The 21,338-nt window shown below is 42.0% G+C and overlaps 2 protein-coding genes across 4 annotated transcripts in view; both read right to left on the bottom strand.

Annotated features, from left to right (window-relative positions):
• Positions 1-2,040: 2,040 nt before the first annotated feature.
• On the bottom strand, positions 2,041-5,112 carry LOC137793425 (gastrula zinc finger protein XlCGF57.1-like). 2 transcript variants are annotated; one of them, XM_068589572.1, is made up of 2 exons: positions 4,965-5,112; positions 2,041-3,378 (listed from the first exon to the last, which is right to left on the bottom strand). In XM_068589572.1, the coding sequence occupies exons 1-2, from the start codon at positions 5,101-5,103 to the stop codon at positions 2,147-2,149; spliced, it is 1,371 nt and encodes a 456-aa protein (XP_068445673.1). In that variant the 5' UTR covers positions 5,104-5,112; the 3' UTR covers positions 2,041-2,146. The 2 variants fall into 2 exon arrangements, with proteins under 2 accessions (XP_068445673.1, XP_068445674.1); XM_068589573.1 differs by lacking the exon at positions 4,965-5,112 and adding an exon at positions 4,605-4,706.
• A 6,894-nt stretch (positions 5,113-12,006) lies between these two features.
• nos1apa (nitric oxide synthase 1 (neuronal) adaptor protein a) overlaps positions 12,007-21,338 on the bottom strand; it is a 139,681-nt gene continuing 130,349 nt past the window's right edge. For both annotated transcript variants that reach the window (XM_068589569.1, XM_068589570.1), the window contains exons 11-13: positions 17,663-17,859; positions 17,408-17,532; positions 12,007-16,123 (exon numbers count right to left, since the gene is read on the bottom strand). In XM_068589569.1, the coding sequence (XP_068445670.1) occupies positions 15,478-16,123; positions 17,408-17,532; positions 17,663-17,859 (968 nt within the window). In that variant the 3' untranslated portion in view covers positions 12,007-15,477. The remainder of the gene's footprint in view (positions 16,124-17,407; positions 17,533-17,662; positions 17,860-21,338) is intronic.

Here is a 21,338-nt window from a genome sequence, read left to right as displayed (position 1 = left end):
AATTAATTTAAGTGGCCGTGGGGCAGACACGATCTCTATAGAGTTTTTGGGGGGTAACTGCTCAAATACAAGTGCAGAGAAGCGGGTGAGACTACAACTCTGCTAAATTCTCAGGTTGCGATGGATTACGTCCGTGAAAAAACTGGATGAGATTTGCAGAAATAACATCTCCTACATCCAAAGTGGGATAAATGCCATCTCTCTTCATCAGACCAGGTTTTCCCCAGAAAGTCTGCCCTCATTGTTTGCTGGACACCACCTCGACAAACAGCAGTGGAACAATGACACGCGGCGATACATCTCAACATTGGTTTGAATTTGGGAGGGTAGTAACGCTACTTTTTTAAATTTAGTTGAAGTATTTTCAGTAGGGCAAGTTAAAGCCAAAGTAAGCAACTTTAAAGTGAGTAAAGTAAGTAGTAAACTACTTAAGGGAAGGCCCCATTTCATGAATGTAAATGATAACCTAATTGAATAAATATGTATGGAAAGAGTTACATAATAGAAAGCTACGCAATAGCCAAACCCTGGGGGGATTTTTACTTTACTAAAATTCTTAACTTGATCAATTTGGCATTCACTATCTTTTGAGTAAAAACTAACTGCCATCTACTGCTCTCCAGTATCTCTGTTGCAGCCTCTGAATCAGAAACCTCTGTGCTAGACATGTTCATGATGTCAGAAGTGGATTTACAATATTTCTGCCTGTCAAAATCCCCATTTGTCCTTGACTTCAGAGGTCATTGTCACTTGAAGAATGTGACATTAGTTCTGCGAGGTAGAAGAAGTAGGAGGAAGAAGAAGAAAAAGAGTATCTAGTTAATCTACTTTGTCACTCTCGTCACACAGTCAGGGACATACGTGGGCTTCACAGCAGATAAACATGAGCATTGATTACAACACATTTAGTAATGAAACCTACCTTCATCTGAAGTGCTGTCACGCAATGTCAGGCATACGTCTGGATTAGACTCTTTTTACTGTGTCAGCTTCATCAAAAATGTGAAATTCAGCGACATCACGAAGCCTAAACTTGTTTTTGACTACAAGATGATAAGCATGACAACAGATAAAGAAAACAGGTTTTACCTGCACATTACGGCTGACTGATCAACCAAATTATCACAAAAAAACGTATCTGAAAATGCACTTTGATTTGTTAACAGCAGCAGGATGATGTTGCAATTTAGCTATTACCAACATGACAGTGTAAAAGACAAAATAGTAACTTTTCTAAGCACATTATAAACTAATAGCACCATCAGTCAATTCCTAATATTTAGCTGCATTGACAGACAAACTGTTTTCCAGTTGTGGCAACACTTCAGATATGGGAATTTGAAAACGGTCACACAAAGTAACGGTGAGAGGTAGCATCCGAATATTAGTCATCAATGCTTTCTGTAATTAGCGCATCAAAATAAACCAAAAAGGTCTGCAGCAAAAAGAATACTGGCCTCTACTGACATCATAAAACAAATAGCATTAATGATAAAAAAAAACAACTCATTATATGAATTTCCTATAAACAATGCACAACACAGAGCACATCTTGAAAAAAACTGCCACTTAAACATTGTGTGTACACAAGATGTTACTCGCCTGCACTGATGAATTCCAAGTATGTGAATTCTCGCTGTAATCTGATGTACTTGTTTGTACAGTGGTATTTCACCTGCAGCAGCATGAGGACATTTGCAGAAACTGCCGATTCTCGAGGCAAGGAGTTATTAAACATATCTCAAATATAACAAGTGGCCTGTGCTGCGATAAAGACGGTAAAGAAACGAGACGCCAGAGTAATGCAAGAGAGTTACAGTAAACAGTTTTGATATGAGATAAAGTTAGCTAACATTTAAACATTAGCCTTAACCTACATGAGCTAACCATAACGTTCAGCTACTTTCTGTAGCTGAAGTCAAATAAAAGAACAAGGGCTGAGGCTGCAGTACAACACCAGAGAGAGAATATTAAACTTGCATATTCTTTTAATGTAGATTTATTAAATGCATTCTAAATACAGATGCCTCAAATGCCATTTACAAACAAATTACAATTTAAACATTTGACAAATCCTTTTAAAAACACAAGAGAAATAGAACAAAAAAATTAAATGAACATCTTATACAACTGGAAGAAACTAATCCTATTCAGTGTGGGCTCTCATGTGTATCTTCAGTCTTTCCTGTGCTGCAAATCCTTTCCCACAAACATCACAAGTGAATGGTTTCTCTCCTGTGTGGACCCTCATGTGTCTCTTTAGACTTCCCTGGTGTCTAATACTTTTCCCACAAACATCACAAGTGAATGGTTTCTCTCCTGTGTGGACTCTCATGTGTCTCTTTAGATTTCCCTGGTGTGTAAATCTTTCCCCACAAACATCACAACTGAATGGTTTCTCTCCTGTGTGGGTTCTCATGTGTTTCTTGTGACTTCCCTGTACTGCATATCCTTTCCCACAATCACAACTGATTGGGTTCTGTCCTGTGTGGACTATTGTGTGTTTCTTGTGACTTCCCTGGTCTATCAATCTTTTCCCACAAACATCACAACTGAATGGTTTCTCTCCTGTGTGGCTTCCCATGTGTCGCTTTAGACTTCCCTGTACTGTAAATGTTTTCGCACAAAGAAAACAACTAAATGCTTTCTCACCTGTGTGGATTTTCATGTGTTTCGTCACATCATTCTTTTGGCTAAATCTATTCCCACCAACATCACAACTGAATGGTTTCTCTCTTGTGTGGACTCTCATGTGCATCTTCAAACTCGCATTTGCTGTAAATCTTTTCCCACAAAGATCACAACTGAATCGTTTCTCTCCTGTGTGGATCATTATGTGTGCCTTCAAACTCGCCTTTGCTGAAAATCTTTCCCCACATACATCACAACTAAATGGTTTCTCTCCTGTGTGGAGTCTCACGTGTGTCTTCAGATGTCCCTGTGCTGTAAAACTTTCCCCACAAGCATTACAACTGAATGGTTTCTCTCCTAAAGATTCTGAGGCCTTTTCACTATCAAAATTTGGATGTGAAAGGCGCCGTGGCCATAGGTTCCTGGCTGGTCTTCCACAGTCTTCCCTATCAATTTTTGTTTTTATCAGTGTAGCTGATCCAACAGCTGGAGACTCCGCCTCACTGTTGTACTCTGTCTGGCTTTGATAAAGAAGTGAGGTCTGAGGTTTCTCATCGTCACTCTTCACAGTAACAGCAGTGCATAGAAACTTGCCGATAGCAGATTCCTGCAGCACATTAAGTTGCTCTCCCTCTCGACGGGCCCAGAGATTCGCCTTTTCCTCTTTTATGTGGAGGGGCTCCAGGTCCTCCTGATACAGGTCCTCATGGGGGACCTGTGCTTTAATCTCCAACAGCTGCTGGACATCTGCAGGGAGCACATTATGGACAACTGTAACTTCAGACTAATATCAGCTTTTATTAGTGGAGACGTTCAAGACATTAGACTGAATGTATAACTGTTGCTCTTAACATACAAACACGGAAATATACAATACAAAATAATAACACAATGGCCGCGTTTCCCAGATTTGTCTACACGCTCTTAAGCTCTAAGAGTCTTAAGAGCGCTGTGAAAGAAGGAGGCGTTTCCCAAAGTGGTTCTTAGCTTAAGATGCTCTTTCACTAAGAAGGAAACGTAAGATCAGTCTGACCCACTCTTAACAGCCTTCTCAGCGACCCAACGCTCACTGCAGCAGTGTCAGGGAAAGTTATATCTGACATTCAAAGGAATACTAATTTTAAAGCATTAATTTGCAACCTTTCATTACAAAAACAGAACTGACCGTGCAAATAATCTTAACAATAAAGAATTAATAAAAAAATTAAAAAAATACAAGTCAGAAAACTTAACAGGATTTGTTTGAACGTCAGAACTTGTTACACACACACACACACACACACACACACACACACACACACACACACACACACACACACACACACTATCAACGGATAACTTACGGACTGCACTTTACCTAAACAAAGGTTGTTCATGAGATATGGAACTACAAATCCCAGCAACACTTCCTCTGCATAAAGCCTCATTATATCGGACTGTTGAACGTTCTGCGTTCTGCACCTCAGAGGAGACGTTTACGACAACGGTTAGCCTAGCTGCTACGTTATTGTACACGCAACGTGACTATGCAGACCTCCTGTCTGCCGCGCTCCGCTCCACTCAACTGTTTTGTTCAATACTCAAACATCTGCGCAACTTATTGAGCGGCGTGAGAATCGCGCGACACAACGAATCGATAATGAAAATCGTTGCCAACTTTTTTAAGAACAGATTTGATCGATTCGTCGTTGCAGCCCTAATATTAACACTAATGATCAAGATGTATTTAAACTATAGAATAAATTACACGCTTTTAGAGAAAATATGTTATGTTATTTCGTGATTGAATACACTTCCTAGAATGTTTGAGACAAGATATCCAATCCTAATTTTTAGGAGTGCTAGTTGCTCCCGCGTTTGTCGAGTTGAGAAGCTCAACAAACAGCGAACTGGCGTCTAAGAAGGTCTTAAGCTCGCGCAGGCTTGGCTCATCTCAAACAAGCCTATTGAAAAACAAGAAACTTGGGATTTACCCATATTACCCTGTTACCCTCTTCGTCCCTCCCACCAGGAATACATGGAGGGACTCGAGGAAACGATGTCAGGAGAGAAAATAAGGATTAGAAAAAGAGGAATAAGACGTCCTTTCCTCAAAGGCACGCGAAGCAATGTTTCTGATGACGGCGGATTAGCAGTCAATTAGCTTTAACAGCTGGAGAGCCGTTTGACGGAGTTCGTGACTAAAACAACATGATTGGTGGAGCAGCTCCGCGGGTGGGGGTGTGAAACCAACAGTCTCGAAACTTCAATTAATGACCTGAAAACGCACTACGATGCAACTTGAACCCATAAAACGAGCATGAAGACCGCAACAATAATGAAAATGCACAAACCTGATAGCTCATGTTCTCTTAATAGAGAAACTGTGTCCGCATAATCTGCTGTTAATCCGTACAACACCCCAAAAGCCTCTTCAACGGCCGCCTCGGCTCGCTGCTTCACCAATTGTCTTAACATCTTTGCTTCGTACATGCAGACAAACACATGGGGCTCTTATGAGCCAGTCCGCAGAATTGATTGCCTCACAACGCATGCGCAGTAGACGTGTGTCCGACTTGATCCCGCCCTGCTCTGACGTCATGAACACGACGGGCGATCTGACTGATGCGACCGTTTCTTTGGCTTCCTGTTTATTACTTGAAGACAACTGAAATAAGTCCAACTTAATTTTTTATTTTTATTAATTCATATACTTTTTCTTAGCAAATAAATTATTGAAACATCTTAATTCTGATTATTACTGAAATGAATCAGTAGGATCCAACACGCTTGAGTCTAAGTGCCACATCTTGAAGTAACACCATGTTAAGAGAGACACACAGCTGGTTGAACATATAATTCTAATCAACACAAAACAAGTACTATTAGAGGTTCAAAACTATTTAACATTTAACAGTTTTTTTGTGTGACTTTTTTACATTTTACATTTTGGTGCACTGGCCTGCTTTCACCACCAGGCGTCGGCAGTCAGAAACTGTCTGGGGGACAGCACTTCTCTCCCTTTATTTTTTCAATTATACATGAACTTTTTATACAATGCATAAAATAAATACATAGAAGCTGCTTTCTATGCTCATTGTTTATTTTAAAAGGGCTGTGATCACAGATGATAAGCTCAGCATGATGCAAATGCTCTATAGTCATTACGTGAGTCCATGATGTCATGGAGGAATAGGAGCCCACATTGTTGATTACAGAGTGGCAATTATTCATGCATTAATTTATACATTTAATAATTTAGATATGCACTAATGCTTAGAGACTTTGTTGACATGTGCTTTATAAGCCTGTTTTAATACTGCAATTCATGATTATTTCAGGTAGTTATTCGTCGTTAGTTATAAGTTAATATTTATCTAAAGTGAAGACCTAAGCCTTACAACGCATTTACAAAAGACATTGAAAGGCCAGCAGTGCCCCAAAGCTAACAAACGTCTCAGTTATCTTCTCAACAGAAAAGGGAAATGCACAAAGTGATAAAGAACATATAAATAATTATTGCGAGATGCAATAATAATATAATAATAATAGTCAAGCATATTATTCAAGAATCAAACATGTATAACAGTGTTTATTAATTGCATACTAATGAGTGTTAATGTCGGAACACTGCTTTATAAATGATGAATTAAGTGTTTAGTCATACTTAACTAATGCTAAATACCGTGTAGTTATTAATGTGCAGAGTCACGGTGCACTGGAGCGCTTCCATCAAACATTAAAGTCCCTCCTACACGCTCACTGCATGGAGTCGGCTAGAGACTGTGAAGAGGGTTTGCCTTGGTTGATCCTGGCACCCTGCGGCAACACAAGAGAGGACTGGGTGCTGTCTTGTGTTGCCCTAGGGTGTGTTAACGTACCCCAAGGTTTTCTTAAATAGCAAATAAAGGACATAGTGGTTGTGTTGGCTTAAAAAGTGAGGTTCAAAATTCCCACTTGACTTAAAAAAGTCACGTCAAAGTGAATAAGCACATAAACTATGCAGTGATTTTTTTTTCGGGGGAGAGGGATGATGGGGGGGATTGAATGGTGCTGCTTTTTAACAAATAATTGACATTTGAATTCAAATGAACAGTGAAAGACACTTTCAGATTATTTACCACAATATCTAATAAATAAATGAGGTAAAAGCCTTTTCATTCTAAGTCCCTTTCTTGAAGATGTAATTACATCAGCTGCCCACAAGGTGGAACTGTTTAGTTGAGTATGACTGACTGGGCTGGGGAGCAAACGTTTTCTTAGTCTTATAGAGGAGGTATCTGCAGGTAAGAGTAAGCAAAGGTTTTAAATAAAATCTCTTAATTTACATTCAAGACATGTGCTGTATCTTGTGATAAACAAGAGGACAGTATGTGGTGAATACTGACACGCACGAATCCTGAATACACACACGAGGGACAACATACAATTTGAAAACGATGAAAATCATCAAGATGAAGAGGCGCTGTACTGCAGTGTGGCTGGCAATGTGACCAGCGTTTCACTCCACTGGGATTTACGACTCTTTTGCGATGGAAGTTTAACATATTTCAGTCAGTAATGTTACTTCATTCCTTTTTCTTTTTTTTTAAAGTTCAATAACAAAGTATATAAGGGGAAACAGAGACAGACACAACATCAGTCTGTAAAACAAGTGGACAACCGTGGGGGCTCTGAGAGGCAGTGCTTGAGCTCAACGCTAACACTCCAGGGCACTTGAACACAGCGTAGTCCAGGAAGTACGAGTTCTTACATCTGGACTAAACACAAAGCACATCTTAGGCGACGGTAATGTCCTTAGTTTTGCATTTATTTAGACATGAACCAAACAACGGATAATGTGGACATGATGTGAGCAATTCGAAAGACAATGCATGCAATAGATATTTCAGTCTGGACCCGAGCAGTGGACCAACTAACTGATATCAACATATAGAGTCACGGCACGAGCCTGGACCATTAAGTGCACACACACCAGAACATACAAAGGAAAACAAACACAAATTTGCATGCGGTGCGACCACCCACAGGTGCCTGCATCCACACACACACAACTTGACAAACACTTGTTCTCCATGGTAAGCACCAGTTATGAAACGGGAAAGATCGGCTGAGATCAGTGATGCTGTTCCACACGCGTGTCAGCGTTGGGCCCCTGTTGAGCATCAGTGCAGTCTCTAAGTGAGACATGTCAGTTTGTTGATGTGGATTTGACACTACGGGCCGCCTGGTGTGATCCATTCAGCAGGCGACCTTTCCCAATGACGAGCGGAGAAGTAGTAAACCACAGGTCCGCTCCGCGCTCTGCAGCATTTATCATGTGATTCCCTCCATGCGTGAAACACAAAGTGCCCGCCGCTCTCTGAAAGCTGCTCCAGCGGTGAGTGAATTGATTAACTGACTGCGCTGCTTTTATTCCTCTTTTTGTGTGTGTTTATTTTTGCGAGGCATTCGATTATTTTAACTCAGTTCCTCAGGGAACCCAGGCTAATGCAAGTGGAAAAAAAATAAATAATGCATTATTATAGTATAATTTAGGCTTCATATCTTGCCAAAACTAAACGTGGAGCTCTGATTCCAAAAAAAGATGTTGATTTGCTTTTAAACATAAAAGAATCATACTTAACTGACAGTTTTCTGTTTCTCTTCCCTGAAGAAAAATACACTTTAAGCGTTTAAATTACGGCATTTAATAGCTTGTTGAAATAACTGTTTTTGCAGTGAAGCCCCCGTGGCCTGTTTGATTGCACAGGGAGATGTAATGTTGCCTCAGTCAACTCTGCCTGCCTGTCACTCTGTCTGCACATCCCACCACTCCCATCCTGTTTAAGAGGCTTTCTTTTGACAGCCTCCTCCCATAAAGGTGGACCCGTCAGGACTTTAAGAGGCTGCAATAGTCCTCGCGTATGACAGACGGATGGATGGATAGACAAGGTAAAGACAGAGGAGGCTGTAAATTAGACACACACAGCAAACCCCTTTTCTCTCCCCGGAAGACTCACACTGTGTCTTGGTCAGTCATGGGTGAACAAGAAACAAAAGTCAAAGTCAGGCAGGAACACTTGGGCTGTGAGAGACGGGTGCAATTACTGACTGAGAGACAGAGGGAGGACGACAGGACGAGGGGAAGTAAAGTAAAAACAAAGGCACACAAATACAACATGGAAGAACCAAAAACAGATCTCTTAAATTCAGCAACTTTCTTTATCGTTCTTGCCTTGGATTTAACAACTGTAAAGCGATACGATCACCTCTTTCCCTGCAGTCTGTTTAATTCTGGGGTCTGGGCTCGGTGGCTGAAGTCCGTGGGCCGCTATCCGTCAGGTTTTTTTGAACCACTCTTAGTCTGGGCGCTTCCCCTGAGACATGTTGGCCTTGGGAGACCCCACCAACGTATGTCCCAGGATCACTGAGCCACTCAAACTCCTCCACCACGCTAACGTTTGCTGAGTGTGAATAAGTAGAACTTTAACACAAAGGAGTAACAGAAGTGTTTGCTGCGATTCATGAACCTTCAGAGGGAGGTGCCGAGGACATTTTCATTTTTCTTTTCTCATTTCCTTAATCTGGACACTAAATGTTCCAATTTAACATTGTAATTTTTTCAATGATTGTAATTGCTGACGTCACAATGTTTTGTTGATTAGTCCTCCAATTATGTCAATAGTTCATACAAATGTAATTCATTTTCCGGGTTTTGGTCGAACAGATGAATGTTGTTGTCAGGTTTGATTGTGGTGTTAGTCGGTGGATTAGGCCGAATTGAGGAGACAAAAACACACACACACACACTCTCTCTTTTTCCCCATGGCGATCAATACACCTGATAGGGACTTCAGCAGACAACAGCGCTGCCTGTAAGTGAGAGAGGGAGAGAAAGGGAGGGTGATACTGTATATTTATAATGCAAAGTATATTCACTAAACAACTCAATATACCTCAAACTGCAACGTGTCAGGCTGATCAAATGAGTGTCCTTAATTGTATAGTTCCATCTAGATATTGTCAAGATAAATGCTGCTAACTCTGAAGCACACACATTCATCCATGTATTCATGATTAAAAAATGGAAAATGTTTTGCTTCGTTTACACAGAACTGTGTTTGACTGGGCACACTAGAGTTTCATAACTTAGTCATCCTCAATGGGACAGTTCACCCCAACACAACACACATGTATGATTCCTCTGATCTATATTGCTAGATATGAATAGATTGTGTTGGTGTGAGTTGCCTAGTTTTAGAGATATCAACTGTATAAGGTCGCGACCTGAGCCGCGCTTGAAGCGAGGAGTTGCTTCACATTCAGGAAAGAAGTTTCTCCCCGTGCGTCCAAAGGTTATCTGCACAGCGAGAAATTCAGTTTTTTTTGTACATCTTTGAGTTCCTTCTCCTTTTGATCCACCTCTTACTCTACTTCCTCATCTGTATTTACAGTCACAAGCGAGTGCAGCTCACGGTGGCTATCAGGAAGATAAACCGGCTGTAATCATTACGCTGTTCTTCCCATCGGTTTGACATTCACGTCCTCATCTGGCGTTTCAGCTCGACGAGCAGACTCCCCCCAGACTCCGTCTGGGCGGCAGAAAGCACGAGGGGAGAGAGATGTGGCTCGCTGTCTTATTATCCCATAATGGCTCGTATTGAATATACAGTGCACAAACTCAGAAACAGCCTCACACTTAATATGAGGGCCTCATTTCTCACAGCCATGAAGACCGTCATATTATTCATTATTCAGTTTTTTCTTTTCTCACTTCCATTATTTAGTTTGCATTATAGCTTTGAGGTGACCTGTTCTCTATTCTCTGCGTTTGTGCGTCCTTCCTGCAGATGAGACCAAGTTATCTTGCAGCCGTGATAACTCAACACAATCCACAACTTCTAAGTGCTGCTGTCATGATTTGACCTCCTCCACAGCAGCGTGGACGTCAAACTCGTGTTAATCATCAACATTTGCTGGTACGAAGAGAATCGCGGTTGAATTGCTTGAAGCGCACACTGTGTGCGACAGTGGCGCGCCGTCAGGGCCTGCTGCGCCTTCTCTGCTGGCCTAAACACAATCACAAAGTTATAGCATGTAAACTATTTTATAATTTAATTGATTTTCACAACTAGAATTATTTTTTCCTATTAGCTTATTTTCTCATTGCACAGCTCCTGTTGCAGCCTGCAGCGCTACATTCAGTGCAGCCGGGTTTAAGGAGACAAACTTTACAGATTCTACACCTGAAGTTCAGTCTACTCCTTAGGATTAGTTCTACTCGGCAAATTAAAAAAAAACCAACCTGGATGTTAAACTTTATGTTCTGAAGAAAGCGTCCCAAAACTGAGTCCAGAACCCCAATGATGTCATCACGGTTATGTTTTTTATTTTAGTTGAGGTATAGTTGGAGGTATATCTTTTCATTAGACCCTCCCTTGTGAGAAAGGGTCTAATGGACAATGCTGTTGTGTTGCATGATGGGAAATGAAGGAGCCAGGGTGTTGGAGCTCGACCCCCAGTTAGGAACTAAAAGTCCGGGCATTTCGACCTCTTATTCTTTGATTTTGATCCACCTTTTTATATTTTATGAACTTCGCGAGTCCCTCAATCTTGTGGACGTCATCACTCGAGTATCACTTGACAATCGTCAGAAAAAATGTTGGGTAAGTGTGCGTTTCAGTCCAAGAAACTTCTATCAGAAACTGTAATCCAGGAAGTTGTTGAAACAATGTTGGGCCGCATGCAGACGTCATCCAGCCTCCTAACTGTGCCCCACGCTGGGTGATTTATTATGCAAAGAAGCCTAGATTCCTTTGTAAAGAATGAATAAATGCATCATGTTTGAATTATTTAACAGTGACAAGACCTGTGTGTCTGAGCTGATTGTCTGTTTACACCGCAGATGTGAAAGTTGGGTAAATAAAACCGCCTCATCATGCAGTCGTCTCCATTCTGGGATTCTTCCTCCGTCTTATTCCTGACGGGCTTTGGCTCGTCTCGACGTGTCAACAAACACGAGGCCGGCGACACTCGGAGATTGCCAAGAGGAAGACCGGGATCCCCATGAATAAGGACAAACACAGATGAATTAAACATCGGAGCAGCTTCCAGTCTTGAATCCCCGCCACCGCTTCTGCGTTTGGTTCTCGAAAAACAGACCATCCATCAAAACAGAGGCAGGACACATGAGGGTCCGTCTACGCTGAAGAGCGACACAGATTCCGATGGAAAAATAACTGACGAGGTCACCGGCTTCGTCAAAACAGGAAGTGGACTGGCGGGGCCGAGTGGGAGGCTGGCTGCTGTGGACGCGGGATCGAGGCGAAGGGAAAGGCGCCGAAGACAGGAAACGCTAAGAATATATGAAGAAAACATGTGACTAATCTTTTAAAAAGACACATAGACACCACACAGAGCATGATTAGGTCTATTTTTTTGTTTAAAGGATTACAGTCATTACAGAAGTTGTTACATCCCAACTTAAAAAAAATACATTAGGAAAATAAAACATATATTGATTCACTTTGATTTCTGTAGCATATTTGCGTCACGGTAAAAACTTAAAGATTGAATTTTGCAACATTTTTAGAGTATAAATCGATACAAAGTCCCAGGTTTGTTTCTGCCTTTTTCTTTTTCAAAGGCCTTCATGTATAGAGTTTAACTTCCTTCATTCATCACTATGTCGACTGGCTTCACAGAGACGCACAACACAAAAGATTCAACAACATAAAAAACACAAAGCGTTTTTTTTTCTTCTTCTTGCTTTTATCAAATTAATTGAGGCGACTAAATAACATAGATTGCCTACATTAACTACATTCTAGGGCTGAATATCAAAATAAATCACTTTCCTTCATTTGTTAGAGCAATACCCAATTTGCATATTCACAGAGATTGTAAAAAAAAAAAAAAAGCAATAGAATATTTCCATAAAATATACACCACTGTTCCTTCATCAGAAAATCCAATATAAATCTACTATAGTGGTTTTAAAGGATGCTCGATAACTGTATAGCGCTGCTGACTTTGTCTCAAGGCCTTTCAGCCAGCGTTCATCTCGTCTTATTATGCTTTAAATACAAGCAGCCGTCGTATGTGTGTTTGGTTTGGGTTCATCCAGGAGTGTGGCAGTTATCCGAATGACCTCAGTGTCGCTGGAAACATATCGAAGATTCAAACGGAAGACTACAAGAGAACAGCCTTTTAGTTTAGAGGCCATGGAAACACATTTTGTGTGATGGGGTCCAACATGAACCGAACATTTCTACCAGAGTTTGAACTCTTTCCAGCGACAGAATCCTGTTTTGTTTTTGTTTCTCACTGCTTTAAAGTGGAAGGTTACATGATGGGGATGTTGTGTATTTCTGCACGCCGATCAGGAATTGTCAACAGTCCTGTTTCCTTTGCGGGTGATTGATTATGTTTTGGTGATTATCAGCATCAGATCATTTAGTTTTGGCCTCTACTTTTGGTTGCTTTACCGCATTTATTTTCATAATATAATTACACTTTTTCCTCCGTAAAGGTCAGTCCCCAAACCATCCAGCAATGCAAACGATCTTGTTTTGGAGATATCGGCCGCTGAAAAACATCTGCCACTCCAACACAGTGGAGATATGACATTTGAAAAACTCAACAGCAGCGTGTGTTTCCACAAACGGGCAACGCACAGACCTGACTGCATTTAAATTAAAAACTGTTAACAGGAAGGTCTGCGGCTTGCTCGCTGCAACAATTTGGGGAAATCCTCTTTTGGTAACTTGCGGATGCCAGCTGGGGACCTTTGCAGTGTGTAAGAACAAGTCATCGGGACACGAGACAAAGCTTCCTTTCTCTCACAGCCCAGCTCCACATTCCTCTCATACTGCTGGCCGCGACTACAGCTGGCTCTGTGTCCGTCTCGGTGTCTTCTGGGAATTTCTTGCACTTCTTTTGAAGTCAGGAAATCCCTGCAAGGGCACAGCGGCCACTTATAGAAGCTGCTGGAGGATCTCTTTTTGAAAATCAGGTTATTTTTAGGGTCTGGATTTGGGCAACTGTAAGCTCGCTTTCCAGATGTGTCAGTGCTCAGATAATGGTGTCATACAGATGCAGATTTACAATTTGATTGCGCCAACATAATTGCAGTCAGGAGCACATTGAGGAAGTTTAAGCTTATGACCTGAAGCGTTACCTCGGCTCATCGATGAGCTAGGAAAGTCAGGAATTGCTCTAAAATTGTTTAAAATGCTTTGACTTTGGTTTGAACTTTTTCCTGAACAGGAGAAGTGAAACTGAAAGAGAATTAATCATATCTACTGTATGAATTATTGCTTGTTTTTTTTTACAGAGTAACAATAAGACAAAAACAACACTTTCTGACTGAGCTGCTAATTCACGTCTTTGGTCTGTCACTTGAAGATCTGCTTGAATAAAATGCAGCTCTTTCATCTCTCTCTCTGTTGACAGCTCATTATCTTCCTTGTTTTTGGCCCAAAAATCACTTTTCACCAGCCCGTCCTCCACATCCCGCCCGTCCGCCCCTCCATCCTTTCATCCCGACTCGCTGTCAGGCTTTATTGGGGGTGGGATATAATAATATATACACATATAATATACTTTAGGTTTAGCCAGCTCAGAAAACAACTTTTGTCAGCAGAATGGAAGACTGGAAACCCTTCTCATCTTGAATCAGAGATACTCGCATATAAACACGCTTTGTTTCTAATATTTGCTTAATTAAAGATTGAAGATGAGATGATTTGTATTGTTAAGTCACACTCTCTCTGGGGTCAACAGGAAAAAGCCTTAATATTTGTGATATTGATATATCTCCGGCAAAAAATTAAATACAAATACAAAATGTGTCGCATGGGACAAGATCAGAAATGATTTGGGATGAATGACTCTACGGGTCAAAAGGCTTCCAGTCCTGACAAACTGCAGGATATTTTGTGACGACTGAACCGACAGTGAACTCCCCCATAAAAACCGCTCCCTCTCCAACACGTCCGCATTCCTTCAGCCTATCCTTCTCGTTTCCTTCGATTCAAGAAAATGTCCATCCTGGAAATACTGTTAATTCTGCGAAAAAAACCTAGTGTTCTAATTATATTAAATGCAAATTACCTTTCTATTAAACACATATTAGTAGCGGATTGTAATTGGTTTCATTGTAGCAGCTTTTGTATGGTATGAACTGTAGTGTGACAATCACAAAAGAAATATCCCTTTAAATGGCAACAAAGGTCCTTGAAATGAATGGCATGATATTATAATAACTTAATACTGATAAATAATAGAACAAGCCATAATTTCTTTTGAAAAAAAGTTGTAATGTTTTACTTTTTCAGAAATATTAAAGTATCAGGTTGTTTTTACGATCGCCAGTTATTTCTAAGCTGGATTTACTATTTTTAGCCCATTTAAAGAGATATTTTATCACATTGATTATATTCATTATTACATTATGGGGTATTATTGCATTCCTAAAGCAGACATGCTCTCGGAAGAGCTAAAACATGATAAATAGACTGGTGAGAAAAGGATATTCCTCAATAGTTATGTGTTCTATGGTTGAAATGTTAATATTGTCATATATGTCGTCATCAGGGAGAAGCTGCTCGTGTCTCTCAGCCATGTTATACAGGACATTCAAACTCCTCCACACATCTGAAAAGATGCTTAAAAAGCAACCGATCCGGCCCCTCGTTCCCTTTTCTTAAAGCATACCCTCGAGCAGGGAGAGTTAAATATTTCAAAAGAGTGGCAATGAATATTTGATCCACAGTACTTATTATCAGTCCGTTTGAATTGCCCCTCGAGAAGCTCCGGTTGAAATAAGGAGCGAAAGCGTCAAACTCTTTGCGACATGCTTGACCGGGTATGCGGCTCCGCTTGTTACTCAAAGGACAGCAGGTCCGGGTGGGGCTCCGCGTCATCGCCTTTACCGCCGGGGCCAACGTTCCCCAGCGGCGGCTCCTCGCCCAGGCTGATGCGGCAGGACGTTTTGGCCGAGTGCGGGGTGGAGGCCAGCCGGGAGTCCGGCCCCGACACCTTCTGCCAGACGTCGTCGGGGTTGGCTCGGGGCTCCAGTGGCGGGTCTTTGTTGATGAGGTCCGGCACGGACAGCTGCAGCTGGGGCTGACGTTCCTCGGCGCCTCCTGCAGAGATCCCGTTTTCCACCACATCTTCTTCAACTTTGCCGTTGCTTCCCGTCGTCTCCCAGCAATCGGCGATAAATTTCTTCTCTGCAGGGCCCGGAGGCGATGTGAGCTCCTCTGATGCCTCTTCCTCCTTATCGCTCTGCTGCTGCTGCTGATCCTGCTCCTCCTCCTCACTGTTCCTCAGCTCCTGCTTGGCCATGAGGGGCGTCTTGTCGGGAGAAGGAAGGAAGGAGGACGAGTCAGCAGGGTCCGGTGAGGAGACCACGGGGTCAGAGGAGATCATCATGTCCTGGGTGGTCTTCAGCGCCCGAGGGAGGCGCTTCTTCCCCGACGGCGGGGGTGGGTCCAGCCGGGGGAAGGAGTCAAAGGAGGAGAAGTGACTGGAGGAAAGGGTGTATGGGGAGGGGGAGAGTGATGGGGAAAGGCGGAGAAAAGTGAGAAGCATAGAGGTCATTAGATAAGCAGGTAGAATGGGAGTTTGCCCATCTAGACTGCGTGTTTTTTGTACAGATTTGGAGAAGGTCTTTGCAGCTGGCCGTCACGTCCTCGTGTAACCCAAGCTATAGCTGTGTCTGGACACGCGAACACAAAGGCAAACACGCTCCCAGTGGGCGTCGGCTTCCGCCAGAGTAAGATAAGCAGGAGATAATGGACGGATGGATGATCGTTCACTGGAGCTGACGGGGATGCACTCGAAGACAATTCCTTTCAATGAGCACCGCTGTGCTGTGTGGGACTGCGAAGAGCAGGAAAGCCAGCTCTCGGCTTCATGTGTACGAACACTAGGCTGGTGTGTGTGTGTGTGTGTGTGTGTGTGTGTGTATAGAGTAGGTTTAGTAGGAATACGTATTTTGATACTCAGTCCACGATACGCTACATCTTTACCGATCTCTGTATACCGTTTCATCTTTACATTTTTGTTCAGTCTTTTTATCCTTCTAACCTTTTCTCAACTTGTTTACATTTTTTGTCTGTCTTTTTAAATACTAAAATTAGTAACAGCAACTCTACGATACTGCTGTGTGCTGGAAGACAAGGTCAGATCAGGGTTATACACGATGGTCTGAGGTTTCGTTCTCTCCGGGATTGTTCTGCATGTCCAGCAGCGGGTAGGAGAGGAGCAGGTTGGGAAAGGAAGTTACTGGGAAATATTGTTTTTGCTTCTCATATAGATTTTGTTCTGAATTTCAGGCATTTGGGTCAGATTTGTTGCATCCATGTAGCCAAATCTTGCTTTCTGGAACAGATCCCCAAATACAGACACATAGAAACCACCTGGAATGCATGTGTGTGTGCATGTAAGCGGGAAATGAATACACAATAAAAAAGGTACTTTCCTTTTGACAGTAGAAGAAGCTGAGAAAGTTCAGTCTTATTAAATTCCAGATGTCTCACATGAAACTTTAGCGTGTCAAACATCCTAAAAATCATTCACCTTTTCTTCCAGCTATAATATACAGCGAGAGACACTTCTCTCAGCACAGCTAATTAAATAGTTTTGCCGACAATAAGATCGTGTCTACCAGTGATTCTATCATTAAAGTGAGTAAGCGAATACAGCGCAACATTTTGCAAATGTATTTGGGATGATCTGAGGCTCATGTTTAGGGTTTAAATGAAGTTAATAGGTTCTCACGGATCACGTAGAAGGACTTTGTGTGTACCTGTTCGCAGTGGTCTGGGCGAGTTGGTCCATACAGCTCCACACGGCATCAACGTTCTTGTTGACCTCAGTGACCCCGATGTCTCCGAGGTGACTGGACTCCTTCCTTCTTAACAAGTCATTGACCTGATTGAAAAAAAAAGAAAGACAGATCGAAATCTACACCACTGATGCAACACTGAAGAAATTAAAGTTAACATTACAGCCCACATATCAAGAGTAGAAGAAGAGAACTGAATGCTGGTGCGTTGCTAACCTTCGCCCCGACAGCCTTGCCTAGATTAATGGCATTTTTAAGCCTGTGTTGGCCCCCAGAGGACGGAGAGTCGACGTAGCTGGACCCCAGGTTATGATTGGCCGACGCTGCGGAGCGCCGGGTCGAGGGCTGGCCCGGCCTCGAGGTCTGAGGACTCTGCTGCTGGGCAGTGGAGTTCTCAAACATACTTTGATCAACTGCGGAAAAGGAGAGAAAGATAGATTAGGTGAAAGCAGGACAGGACGCTTCAAGCTTTAGACAACACAAATGGGATGTTTGAGAATGAGAATGAGATGTAAAAACTCAGATCTTTCAGGCAAGTGGAAGGAATACTACAATGAAAATACAGGAATGCTGCTGATAGGTTATTCCCACTCTCTACAGCATTGCTCAATACACTTCTTCTGGCCCGTCACCCGTTATATCACTAAAGCCCTGCTCAGAGAATTAGTCTGTAACAATTGTTTGGATTATATCAAATATTGGGAGTGACAGAGAAGTGGTTTGATTGGTTGCCATTGTAGTTTTTGCCCGATGGCAGTGCAGTGACATTGTATGCGATGATCACAGAATAATACAGACAACACAACTCAAGGCATTCACAATGACACATGCACAATACAAAGAAACAACACCAAAGAAAATAAATGCAAGATCAGAAACATAAAAACGTATAGGGGGGGCTCAGGTGAAAGTCAATCCACTTAAGATAGAAGATCTTACCTCTTGGAGAGAAATGTTTCTCGGAAGGCATTTAATAAGACAGAAGCATGACATTTCAATCATTACACCTCTAAAGATGCAGATTATTGAGCTGTTTGACCTTCAAATGCAGCTGATTCATGTCTTGACCGTAAGAAGAGTCTTGACCTGCATACAGATATCTCAAAAGGTAGATTGTCTGAACTTCACTTTGCAAATACAAGCTTTTCACTCGATGTACCAATCAAGACTAAATCCCATGAGCCAGAGGACATGTTATATTATGGATCAATGTGATACAGAGGGCATTGAGAGTGACTTCAAGGAGATGGAGCGAGGAACAGAGAGAAAGATGTCCATTTACTTGACAGGCAGCGACATGCAGGCACTTATTAGTGGGGGTCATCAAATCTATTGCTGCAGCCGAAAGGTGCAACAGTGGATTAATTAATGAAATGACATCGTAGATTGTACGTCTCTGTGTTGTTCTCCTGTCGTATAATGTAAATAATATTGCGTTTGCATCTCCAATGTGTCCATGCAGCTTCTCTTTTTCCCCACACACAGTACTGATGCATGTATCAAGATGGGCGTAGTGTTATTACTCTTCTGTAAAATTAAACTGTACTTAAAAATGTAGAGGAGTGCATCGGGTGCAGGTCAGATGAGACATGATCCATTAGTCCATTTAGAATAATAAATACAGAGGTTTGAGGCAAACATATCTGCTAGCTGACAGTGAACAACCAAGATATTCTGGAAGGCCCCCATTTCCATAACGTCTTATTAAAATGACCCATAGTGAAACATCTGACTAGCTATCGTGACTGACTTTTCCCAGATGGCTCGCGTGTTAGCTGTTAGCTCATTGAGCAAAAAGTATATGTAAACATTTAAATATTGTCAGTTTACACTGACAATTGTCAGTGTCAGTGTATTGTCAGTTTTTTAAGTCTTCGTTCAATGTTCTGCCTGTCTGCCAAGGTCATTCAGGGTGTACTGACTGTACATTAAGGTCATCGACTGATCTCAGGATCAATAGTTACACATTGTAAAACATCCTTATTGATCCCACCAGACAACAAGGCCACATATTGCTCCCACTTTAACTCCAAATGAAAGGTAATGCAGTACACCTACAGGAAGGCATTATGGAGGACACCAGAAGGGGAAGATGCGTATGTATCATGCCTAACAATGTGATCTGGGCCATTTTTCTATAATTTTACACATTTACTGTTTGGCTGCTTTTTTTTCTCCACATGTCATCTGGCATCCCGCGCTGCTAAAAAGATGAAATTTGCCATTTGGAAACGAGCCCAGGTGTCTCAGTCTGGCTCATTTACGCACATCACAATTCATGACCGTTTCTCTGCTGCTGGATGCTCTCTTAGCCAGCTTTCAAGCTCTTTCCTCTTAAGGCTTCAGTGTACTCCAAACGAATGCAAATACGGTGTTTTCTCAAAGTCTGTCGCGCAAAGTGCTGCGCGCGAAATGCCAGAACACCCACAGAGACTGGAGGTCAGCTCGTCCCCACCAAAGTGAGTTGCCAGTGAGGGGGAGAGAGAGAGAGAGGGAGAGAGATTGAACAGATTCCATTCATGAAACCCAAAACAACAGACAACACCAGTGATATTGAAGTCACAGCTAATTATACAGGAGGAAGATGATGATACGGCTGTGGTACTATTGGCTTTTTGCCTTCATTTGATAATGATGGGAGAGATGCAGGTGTGAAATGGAAGGGAACAAGCAGGAAAGGGGGGGGGGGGGGGGGGGCTACACTCGGCGACCAGGCGACTCATGGTACCGGTTTTTATAGTCAAAAAACAAAATGTTCTCATCTGTTGACAATGGATAAGCACCTCCCACAGCCTTACCCTTAAACAAGCCCTTTAATCTTTGTCCTCCCCACTAGTGGAGATGAACACAGCCCTGTGCGGCGGCCCCACTGGGACTTAGGCTGACGAAACAGGTGGAGCCTACTGAAGCATCGCAATGAAAGTAATGGTTACATCCTCCCCGCACTGCAACTTCAGCCGAGGAGCGATTTCGGCGAAGACGTTTCTAAATCAAGCACCGCCGAGCGTAATTCAGCACGGTCCGTCACACATTCAGGTCTCAGAGCAGCAATAACTGTGAATTAAATTAACCATTAACCTGATGAAAGGTTTTTAATACCACTAAAAACAGTACTGTGTACTAGTTTCATTGTTTATTACAAAGATACACACCATGCAGTGAGTTAGAAGAATGAGGCACATTTAAAAATACCAACATGCATTTTGAAACCAGACTTTTGACTGTGGGAGAGCGGATTGTAATACAAGAAATACAGTATTATATTAAATAATAAAGAAACATGTAAAAAGCTCTTGCATAAGAACTGCCAGAAATGGTGTCCTGTCAGCATTGGTAAACACTGGAGAAGGGGTTTCACTGTGTCTACATTTAGTCAAATTAGCATAACTAAAAATACGCCAAATAAGTTTTTAGTACTTGCTCTGTGTCTATGATATGTACCCATGGATGACGGATATCACTGGGATACTCTGAAACTGAATGAAACTCATAAAAACACGATGATCGTCAAGTTCCGGAGATAAAAGAAGCGTCTCTTTCATATAATTCCTAAGTGGGTTTAATGATGTTTATTCAAGATCGACATTGGGAATAATGACATCCTCGAGAAGTGGGAGTACAATTGAGTAAAGATATGAGTGACACATCTGTGTTGAGTTATGAATCAGAGAAAAGGCATCTTAAGTTCCTTAATTGGGGCCAAATCAGTGGAGCAAACTACAATAACAATAACTGCTTTCCTGTTGTTGTTTTTCAGAATCCCACCCCCTCAAATCTTTGAACCATTCATAAACCACTGCACTGCAATAGGACAGGTTAAGATTTAAGTGGCATTGGCATTGTTTTCTGAACAAAACAATCTTTTATCAAAGCGAAAGTAAAAAGCGAAGAG

Source organism: Clinocottus analis, unplaced genomic scaffold (genome assembly GCF_023055335.1).
Source record: "Clinocottus analis isolate CAN_PGR_092001 unplaced genomic scaffold, fCliAna1.0.p SCAF_23, whole genome shotgun sequence".
Lineage (NCBI taxonomy): Eukaryota > Metazoa > Chordata > Actinopteri > Perciformes > Cottidae > Clinocottus > Clinocottus analis.
This window is presented reverse-complemented; position numbering and strand designations above follow the sequence as displayed.